Here is an 11,087-nt window from a genome sequence, read left to right on the forward strand (position 1 = left end):
ATAGACGGCATGGGTTCTGCAGTAATACCGAATCCAGTTCAGATGTGGGTTCTGAACTTTGAACAAACCACAGAACCCACCCACCTGCCTACCTTTCTCACAGGGTAGATGTGAGGGTTCGACATTATTGATGCCCAGGAGAATGGTAGTTCCCTTCCCATTGTAGTTGGGAGAGGGATGTTACACTTTACGTGTTTCCCCAAAAACAAGACCTAGCCGGATTATCAGCTCTAATGCGTCTTTTGGAGCAAAAATTAATATAAGACCTGGTCTTATTTTAATATAATATAAGACCAGGTATAACATAACATAACATAACATACATAACATAACATAATATAATATTAGTATAAGACCGAGTCTTATATTAATTTTTGCTCCAAAAGACGCATTAGAACTGATGGTCCGGCTAGGTCTTATTTTCGGGGAAATACGGTATTCCTTTTCTGTTGTGCAAAGTTGAGAGCTTTCAGGGAGTCTCAAAATCCAAGAGGGCTACAAAAAACCCTTTTGTCAGCCCACCTGGAGCGCAACAGAGTGGGGAAAGAAGGGTGGGATCATGATGGCAACAGGGAAAGTGTCATGTTGTTCACCCTTCATAGCTATGAGGGGTTAAGCACCTGGCCTCTCCTGCATTTCCCCGAAAATAAGCCCCAGTTAAGGTTGTCAGCCAGATGGACACATTTAGTACGTTATGACAATGTTCCACAAGAAGATGATATGACTGTATTTGAATAAATGTAAATTGTTGTACATGAAAAAATAAGACATCCGCTGAAAATACACCCTATTGAGTCTTTTGGAGCAAAAATTAATACAAGACCCAGTCTTATTTTCAGGGAAACACGGTAATTCCATGCCAGTAATATCACCTTCACGATTCCAGGCTGGTTCTCCTGGTGCTTCCCATTCTTCCTGGGCTGGGATCACAACTAAACAGCCTGACCTGACTACCCAGAATAGATTGTCTGTGGGTGGTGCTGATGCCCTGTTTGGGTTTGATTACCTAGGCCCCCTGCAGAATCATTTAGAGATTGCCTGTCAGCAAGCGGTAGAGTGAAAATAACTAGGTTCGCAGAAATGTGTAGCTTACCCAATTACTGTGAGTTTTGACAACATATTAACTTAAAGCCTAGATTAAGGCCAGTAGATTTTGCTCTGTTTTGTTTTTCTTGAGAACTGAAAACAGTAATTTACTAGTCTACTTACCCGGTTCTATGCACCCCACTTGGCCACCCCTAATTATAAAATCTCTCCTGGCACCAACACTTATAGCTAAGCAAGGGAGTCTGACGGTCTCACGGATTAGAAGCCTTGTGGTTGCCTTTTCTCAAGAAGAATAACGCCTGCTTAGGTGTCTGAGACCACAGGGTAATGCAGAAATCTGAGCGAAGGAGGAGCAGGGAGCTGGTTTAAGGGCTTGTGGCCGTGGACACAGGCAGAAGGCACCTGAGATCCTTTCTTCTGTTTCAGGGCACTTATCACAATTGTAATTTGAAAATGTATTATTTCAGCAATTCTGAATGTCTTTCTCCTACAAGACTGGAAGCTCCTCAGAGGCAGGGCCCACTCTGTCTTGCATCTGTTTCCCCTCCCCAAGGCCTCACACATGAAATAGCTGTTTGTTGGGTGGATAGAGTTGCAGGTCTGCTAGCCTCGGCTCCTGTCTAGTAGTTGCCTTTTCCAAACCACTTCTCTGTGTATGTTTCCTCATCTGAAGAACACAAGTCAACTGGATCTTGTGTTCGTACCTCCTTCTGTCTCTGGACTCAGTCTGTTCATAGTCACATTGCAGCTGACTAGCTTCATCCAAGTATAATATCAAGAATTGTGATCAATACTCCCGAGGTGGTTTAACTAGTACAGTATATACCATGACCATTATTTTCAGGGTCTGGATACTCTATTTCCATTAACTAGTTGTTATTTATTATTTCAGACTTAAGAGTAGTAATGTATACTCTGCTTTCTTGACGGGGTTTTGGTGAGGACCAAGTGAAATGATGTATATGAAATTACTTTAGAAACTAAAATGTTTTGTATCACTAAATAATGACTATTATTGCTGGCCCAAAGTATCTTCCTAAGAAGTAACTCAAGTTTGAAAAAAGACACTGAAGACCAAACTTATAAAACATGTGTGTGACTAGCCTTGTAAAGGAAAAGTCATTTCCCAAGTTAATTTTTCATTAGAATATATATATATAGAATATATATACACACACATATCCCTGACCCTCTCTCTGCCAGTTCTCTAATCCAAGGTGATTAGCACTCGGGTATTGGAAAAGCTATTGGTCATCATGCCACGATGTGGTGCCTTGCCACTGCTTCACTGAGGGATCATGGGTAAGCATTTAACTTGTGCCACACGAGGATACCTGCTTTATGAAGATAAAATGAGAGTTGAATGTGAAAAACAAGAATAAGAATATGGGCAGCCCTTCAGATACACGAAGTTGATTACATTCCTCAGATATTGTTCTTTTGAGATCCAGTTCCTCCAGTTACTTCAGCTCTTCCCCGCAGGGCATGGTTTCTATCCCCCATCCTAACCTGGGCACTCTCCTCTGGATATATTTCCGTGTGTCTTATGTCCTTTTCAAAGGAAGCTCCCAAAGTTGAGTTCAGAATGCTTCATGTTGTTTCTTCCACTCACACACTACAATTAGTACCAAGATTGATTATTACCAGTTTTTATTATCTCCAGCCTAAATATACTGTTTCCTGTCTCTGGATCCAGAAGGCTTACGCTGAGTTCTGAAGTTGAAAGTTAACTTCTCATTTCTGTTTGTCTTCTAGTGACAGACATCACACCTCCAGTGCGATCCCTGTTCCAAAGAGACAAAGCTCTGTATATGGGGGTGCAGGTGTAGGCTTCTCGGGCGGCATCCCTTCACCGGACAAAGGACACCGAAAACGGGCCAGCTCAGAGAACGAGAGACTCCAGTACAAAACCCCTCCTCCCAGCTACAACTCAGCATTAGCCCAGCCTGTGGCCACCATCCCCTCCCTGGGAGAATCTGAGAGAAAGACAACCTCTCTGTCCTCTTCCTTGGATACCTCCTTGGACTTCTCCAAAGAAAACCAGAAAAAAGGAGTAGGTTTGGGTGACAGCTTGAATGGAGGCCATGGGAGTGTGAACACTAGCCAAGAAGAAGGAGAAGCCCTCTCTGGGCAGCCGGCCGCAGTCAATGGCTCCCTCCTCCCCAGCGAGCAGGCTGGCTCCTCCAGCGCCCCACCTCCAGATGAGTTCCACCCGGTCTCAGAAGCTGAGCTCTGCTGTACCGTCGAGCAAGCAGAAGAGATCATTGGCATGGAAGCCACGGGCTTCACCTCAGGCGATCAGCTGGAAGCGTTTAACTGCATCCCCGTGGACAGTGCCGTAGCAGTGGAGTGTGACGAACAAGTTCTGGGAGAATTTGAAGAGTTCTCCCGAAGGATCTATGCACTGAATGAGAACGTATCCAGCTTCCGCCGGCCACGCAGGAGTTCTGATAAGTGAAGTGAGCAGACAGACAGCAGGACCAGGACAGGGTCGCTGCCTAAAACGAGGATAAAGCTGCACTGGTTCCCCTTTGTAATAATTATGACACGAAATGAATATTAATGGAGGATATTCCTCAGAAAAACAGACTTCGTGAATCGAGGAGGGACTCAGGATCATTGTGTATCCGTGGGCCAGACAAAGTTAGATTTTGCCTGCAAGGTTTGCTTTTCAGGCCTGTCGATTGTTTTACGGCAAAAGGCACTCTAGCTCGAGTCACCTTATAAGTATTTGTCTGCTTTTTTATTTACACTTCTGTTATCCTCAGAGGGAAGATGATAATATATAAATAATATAATAAACTCACCTTTAGTTTTTCATAAGCATTTGCCCTTACAACAATTTATAAAACTTTGGGAACATTGAATATTCAGAAAAAGGTTTCTGCCATTTACTGAAGGATCTTTGCCCATCCATTAGGTTAATGAATAAGAAGCACAATGGTCTCCTTAGACCCGCGCCCATCTGTCCCTGACCCTTACCCTGCCCTCAAGCCCCACAGGCAACTTATAGACTCCACTGTGGCCGCATTTCACAGGGGATGGGTTGTGCATCCTGAAAACTGAGGATATCAGATTCCCTGGTTCTTTAATGCAGTAGCCATGAACTTCCACCTCCTCTAATTAGCCATGCCCTTGATGTCGCTCTCAGATTAGATGGAAAATCTCACCTCTGGTGGAACCTAGGGAACCTCAAGGACCCCAAGGTTACTACAGTCAGATGGCATCCGATCTCCTTTGGGAGCCAAAGAATTTACATGGGCAGATGCTACAGTCAAAAACTAGGCATGCTTTCTGGTAATGCCCTCACCAGACAAAAACCGCTCTGTGCAAATCCCATGTTAATTTATTAAATTTCAGTTGGAAAGGAAGGCACTGTATGTGATGAAATATATGTAGAGAGTCAGGCTCTCCAATGTGCAAACTGCAAGGCAGTTGAGGTAGTTGGATTACGAGACTAAATGAGGCATAGAATACTATTGGTATATGTGCAATTGCATAAATATTAAATTATGTTTTTGAAGTCCAAATGTCATCCCTAGAGCTCACGTTTCATTTGCTATTGCTTTATATTTTATATACCCAAGGACATCGCCTCAGGGTTGCAAGCTCTTTAAGGAAAATTTATCCATATATCCATGTATTATATAGAAGAATAAAAATCGAGTTTACTTCACTTGACCTGATTTTTTTTTTTCAGCTTCGAAATTCCTCTTGAATATACATCTCCATACTCGTATGTTGCGGACAGGACTAGCCTGAACAAAAACCGGGGCTGTATCTAAGCTAGTGTTGTTGACTTCATTTGAGTTTACATATTGTTATAGCAACACAAACACCCTCACAGGTGTACACTCTAGTAGCTGCATTTGTCCTACATAACATCTTAACTCATAGGTTTCATAATCGTTTTCGTATTTTGTCCAAGCACTCCTGGGCTCAATTTTAATTCATAGCAACATTGTGAAATGGAATAGTTCATGTTGTTATTTTCCATGTAAAGAGAACGCTCAGAATCATTGCATGACAGACCCAACCTGCAAGCAATTAAGAGCTTTAACTTGATCTGAAGAAATCCATATGAATTCCACATAAAGAGGTAGGACTACTCCAAGGCTGGAGCAGAAGTCATCTGTAGAGTCAGGGCTTCTTTGCAGTGTACTGTCATTCATTTTAGAATCAAAGAGGGTGCAGATAGACATCATCTTGGATATATATATCAGACTGGTTTCTGGGGTCCTCCAATGAAGTAACATCTACCGCCCCCCCAAAAAAAAGGTTTTTTGAAGGACTGTGTTAGTATGGAACAATGGGATGTGAATCACGTGATTGTGATTTCCCAAGATACAGGAGTGGAATTTAAACTCATGTCAAACTCAGAGACAAGGTGCCTTCAGCTGCAGGCCACCCAGCCTGGCTTCCGGTACCACCAGGCAGAGGGACCACGTACTGAGACCCATGGTTAGTGTTCATCTCAGGTTCCTCACAGCCTGGAGCTCTGGGGCCCCATCGTCAGCCTCTCGTTTGTAGACTGCCTGATTCTGGGCTCCATAGCTTTGCACCCCCACAACATGGAGCCCTGCCATTGAATGTGATTAGATTGCTCAGAACTGGTCAGTAGTAGCCTCCACATTTGCTTGATTCACAATGTCCAAGGATGTTATGCCTCAAAACACCACTTAGGTTTGGGTTTGTTTAGTTTGGGTTTTGTGTTTTCATTTGAGTTTGTTTGATGTCTGCAGTTTCTGCCATGACCTGGGGAAAAGCCTCCAGTATTACATGTCTGCAGGAATAACTCTGTTCGACATTTTCCAATGCTACAGAATTAGTTTTGCCTCTGTTTAAAGTGGCCACAGCCAAAATATGGGATGAGTTATTATCGCCTACTAATCTGTTTAATTCGTCTTGTAAATCACTAAAAAAAATCAAATTTGCTTTGAGGATATAAGTTGAAGTGAAAACTCACTACTATCCTTTTGTGAACTGCTTAAAAGCCCTTTCAGTTTTCATGCAGCGGAGACACTTTTAACAGCCAGCAAACGTTATCAAATGAATATTTGATTGTTTTCTCTCTCCACTTCCTCTTACCCACTTCAGAAATTCCAGAGATTTTTTTTTTCCCCCTCAGAATATTAGTTTTGGAAGATTGTATCCAGCTATATTTTTTCAGCAGTTCTAATGGTGCCCATTTATCCTGACCTAACCGGTTATTTAAATAATTTTTTAAACCACCACCAATAATAAATGGCATGTGAAACTGATCTGTTGGTAATTGGAAGAAAACTCAGCATCTGTATTTATAAAATAAAATTGATTAGTATTTATTTTGAGAGTAAAAGTGTATGTTATTTCCCTGCTATGTTTGAGTCCTGTCTTCTTCATTGTTTTAAATTTCATATTAAAGCTGAGTTAACTATGAAAACCTTATTCTCAAACAGCCAGCCATTCCACATTTGTTGAACTAGCTCGTTCTCTCTCTCTCTCTCTCTCTCTCTCTCTCTCTCTCTCTCTCTCTCTCTCTCTCTCTCTCTCTCTCTCTCTCTCTCTCTGCCAGGGATTGGGCTAAACAAGGTTAATACAAAGATTAGTAAGCCCTGACCTCTGCCACATTTTCTAGTAGAAGGGGGAGTGGTTGATAGGTATATTAACATTTATAATTCAGTGTGACAAATTATTTGATGGGGAGATGTATAGCCATCCTATGGCCTGAAGAGAAAGCTATTCTGATCAGGAAAGATTCATGGAGGTAATGCAGATGAAAGCTATGGAAGATTTCACATTCCAGATGGAGGGAATTGCATGGGCAAAAGCCCAGAGGCAAAGCAGGGCCTGGTGTGTGTTTGCAGAACAGCAAGGAGTTTGCTGTGCTCTTGGCCGAATGGGTATGAAGAAAGGTGAGAGGAGAAATTGAATTACAGGCCAATGGGAAGGACTGAGGTGCCAAGTCAAGAGATCTGACTTGCATGCGGTGAGTGACTGATAGGTACTCTTTCCAGTCTTCAGAACAGAAGAGCAAATTTGTTAGACCTGAATTACGACTAGCAGCCAAGTTGAGGATGGACTCTAGTGATACTTGCTTGAGTCTATTTAATCTTCTTTCCTTTTTTAATTACAAAAAAAAAAAAAAAACTGGCTGAAAAAAAGATACATCCTGGGCTCCTAATGTTTTCAGTGTAAATATTGAATAACGAACTGGATTTGTACTATGGTACAAAGAGTGCAGCCAGCATCTCTTCTTTAGAAGCTTAATTTGAATGGCCCAGCTCAGCTACTTTGAAGCTATGACTCTGGCCAAGTCATTGAAAGTTTAAGGACCCCCATTTTTTAATCTGTAAAAGTTAGAATTCTGTCCTTGCTCTTCTGTTTGTATGGGGTCTGCGCCATCATGTTGGTTCCCTTTTGTCCTGTGGGAGGCCACGGTGTAGTGACAAACTTGTTAACACCATTTTCTATTCCAGTGCTTGGGCATGGCCACTTAATCGCTCCTAATCTGAGAAATGGGTATAATACCCACCCACTCCCAGGGTTGGATAGAGTGTTACAAAAGGTAAATATTTCTATGAAAGCACTGAACGAGTTTTACAAAGCTCCAGGCACATTGAAAGGAGTAAGTCATTCAACATGGATTTCTTGCATAATATGCGTCAGGATTTGGTGGGACAATTGAAATAGATACTCATTCTGTGCACGCTGAGGATGTGTCAGGCCTGAAACCAGAATTTTGAAAAACAGCTCTAAACAAAGGTCAAGTGCTTCAAGGTGTTTTGGTGGGTGGCATGGAAACAGTGTGGAGCTACAGCCTAGAAGCCGAATGAGCTTGATTTTCGTGTTTCGTAACACCTGGCAGGTGAGCTGATTTAGGCCTGCCTCATTCAGCAATATCCCCTCACGCAGCATCCAGCTGCCTCGCTGAATGCTGAATTGGTGCCCAGAGCTCTTAATTTTTCTTGAAGTAGATAGAAGCTCTCTTTTTCATCCCCCCTTAGCACATCTAATTACAGTTTTGTAGGTAGACAGCTCAGCCTTGTGGATTTTAAATGAATAAAAAAATACATGTCTATAAAATAATTCCACACTTTCTAGAGTCAGCAGTCCAGAAAATGAACAGTAATGAATCAAGATAAAAACGAAAAAGACAGCCAGCTGGTAAAATAACCATAGCCAGCCAAGCCCAGGCATAGAACCATGAGGGCGTGAGCAGCAAGCTTGGATCCCTTTGGTTTTGTACAAAACACAGTTCCAACGAGGTTCGCTCAGTCCCGGTTAAATCACAAGCAACAAATTAGAAAGGAGTGGAACATGGGAGTGGACACACATAACGGATGACGTGAGTCTGAGAAGCACCTACGAGCAGTCAGGAAGTCATGTGGGCGACTTGAATGAGGAGCCCTCAGCCTGACAGAACATCCAGTCAGGAGGATTCAGAGCTCAGTCCTGCCGCTGGCTGTGTGACTCCAGCAAGGAGCTTGACTTCTCTGAGCCATGTGCTACTCAGCCCTTTGCTCAGGCCTGGACAGAGACTCCTCTTGCCCTAGGTGCGAATTCATATTCATTCTTCAAAACCTGTTTCAGATTGCCTTGGGGTCCAGAGCATGGCAGGAAAGGAGAGGACCCTCCCCTGTCACTCTGCCTATTGTGAAGACCTTGGGGCTAAACCATTTAACAATAGCTGCCAACATGCCATCTACTCAGGTCTTTGACACAAGGGTTTGTAAACATACAACAAAAATTTATTGAACAGCTAGCTTTAAAAATTCAGCTTGAGACCCAGGATGGGAGAGGTGGCAGCTGAAACCTGGGATCCCCAGGGACTTCCCGAGTGGTTGCTTCCCCCGTGGACCTGCCCAGGGACTCCCGCCCACCTGGCCAGCCACATCTGTGCCGAGCTCAAGCCAGAAGCTCAAAATGGGAGAGGCTACTGCTCCTGGTGACCCCTTCACCCTTGGAAAAGGCTTCGGCAGGTCCTAGTCGTGGTGCTATAAGATGTCATGCTGCCCATGTGGTCTCCCTAGTGCCCTGAGAGGAGACCTCCACCTCATGACACCCTAGCAACCGCCAAGATTCTGTCCACAACCAGCCGCCTGCCTCACCACCCCGACCGGCCCTGTGGTTGTCCAGGCTAGGCCTCCTACCCACTGCGTTTATGCCGAGAGCCCCTGAGCCGCATCCACTGGCCTCTTTCCACCCAGAAGCATCAGTGAAGGACAACCCCTGGCCCAGAGAAGGGCCATTCACAAGAGGTGGGCCAGGCCCCCCAGCTCACTCTGGTGGTGATGCTAGAAGTTAGTGACCACCCCAGACCCCTAACTGAGGGCTTCGCCAATGAAGCTCCCAACTTCATCATCCCAGCGAGAAGAGCTGAGTCCATGATGATGGTTAACCAGCCAATGCCTCCACCCAGAGACCTGGAACCCACGTTTCAGCCATCTGTCCTACCTGCAGACCCTCTGGAGAACCGGTTGCCAACCCCAGATGCTGTTCTGGAGCCCCCATCGACCCCACTGCCGTCCAGCCTTCACACCTCCTCCTCAGTCCCTGGGCCATGGCCCCCTTCTTCCGTTTCATCCGCTCCAAGCTGGAGAGCTTTGCTGACGTCCTCCTCACACCCAGCAAAGCCCCACAGCTCCCCCCATTACCCCCCATGAAGTTGGAGTTGAAGATTGCCATCTCAGAGGCCCATCAGTCCAGGGCTGCTGAGGGTCCTGCATCTGTCCGTCCCCAAGGCCACAATCCCCCAACACTTCTCCCTAAGCCCTCTGTGGGCCGAAGCCACATCTGCCGTGATCCGGGGTCCCCTGGCTCAGACACCTGCAGCTGGCCCTCTGCTCCATGCCACCCAAGCTGGCCACGGCCCCACCACCCACTCCAGCCTGTCTCCAGAAAGGTCTTCCCTCTTGGAGGAGTGGGAGGCTCTTCCCCCTTGTAATCTCTTGCTCATCCACTGCTTCCATTTCCTCCTTCTCTGAACCTGCAGAACCCAGGATGGGCTCAACCAAGGCGAAGGAGTCAAGGGCCGCAGAGAACCAGGTACTTTTAGATGCTGAGACCAAGACCATGGGAAAGATTTCTCAATTCAGAATACGCAGGACACAGGCCTGTCCTCAGCTAAACCTCACACCAATGGGGCTGCCTCAGCCAATCAGGTTGAACAAAAAAGAGTTCAGCTTGGAAGAAATTGACACCAACAAGAATTACCTATAACCAGGAGGACCTTTGAGATCATCTGCAAGGAACCTCTGAAGTGAAACGGGACTCTGATTTTCAGCAGCTCAAGGAAGCTGTAGTAGAAGCTGCAGTAGAATTTTGGGACAGTAGCCTTCCTTGATCCCAGCGGCCATCTTGTGGGGTCCAGACTGCAGCTGGCAGGACCCTTACTCCCAACCTGACCCCCAACCCAGATGTGGAAACCCTGCTGCAGCAGCGGCTAAAGGAGCTGGATGCCTTGCTCCTGGAAGAGAAGGAAGTGGATTAGAGAGCAGGCCCCATCAGCTCGAGGAGCCCCATCTGTTTAGCCATCCTAGAGGGAGGGGAAGCCTCTGAGACCTTTTAGTTTTTTTCTATATATTTCTAGTAAAGTTCTTAATGTTGCTGGGGGAAAAAATTAACTTGAATGTGACTTACTATTCCTAAGGATAGCCCTCAACCATTGGAGAAAGGATAAATTAGCTTCAGTTCAAGAGGAAAATGCATAAAATATTTTAAGGTAGTCTTTTATTCAAAATGGTTAGAATAAGTTTTGATGCTTTGAGGGGTAAACGTGTTCTCTCAAAAATTTACTTGCAAAACATTTTTTTAAAAGTTCACTTTTAGGGAACACCTTCTTCTTCAAAGAAACCAACATCACTGTGTTTCCACAAATGTCCTGCGCTTTAGGTCAGGGGCCATGCCACACTTCATTATTGTGATGTGAGGTGACCCCCAGGCTACCTTACGTGCGGAGGGTCTGTGACCTTGGGCTCATGCAGCAGAGCTCTCTGGAGCATGCTGACCTTGGGCCCGGCCCTTTGCTCCCCGAAGCCTGTCAGCAACCTTGACTTCTG

The 11,087-nt window shown here is 45.1% G+C and overlaps 1 protein-coding gene and 1 pseudogene across 1 annotated transcript in view; both read left to right on the top strand.

Annotated features, from left to right (window-relative positions):
* UVRAG (UV radiation resistance associated) overlaps positions 1 to 4,723 on the top strand; it is a 273,971-nt gene extending 269,248 nt beyond the window's left edge. Inside the window, exon 15 of the mRNA XM_033120283.1 lies at positions 2,803 to 4,723. Coding sequence (XP_032976174.1) covers positions 2,803 to 3,505 — 703 coding nt within the window. The 3' untranslated portion in view covers positions 3,506 to 4,723. The remainder of the gene's footprint in view (positions 1 to 2,802) is intronic.
* Positions 4,724 to 6,925: 2,202 nt separating this feature from the next.
* Positions 6,926 to 10,519, top strand: LOC117029746 (proline-rich protein 14-like; annotated as a pseudogene).
* The last annotated feature ends 568 nt before the right edge of the window (positions 10,520 to 11,087 follow it).

Source organism: Rhinolophus ferrumequinum, chromosome 11 (assembly GCF_004115265.2).
Source record: "Rhinolophus ferrumequinum isolate MPI-CBG mRhiFer1 chromosome 11, mRhiFer1_v1.p, whole genome shotgun sequence".
Lineage (NCBI taxonomy): Eukaryota > Metazoa > Chordata > Mammalia > Chiroptera > Rhinolophidae > Rhinolophus > Rhinolophus ferrumequinum.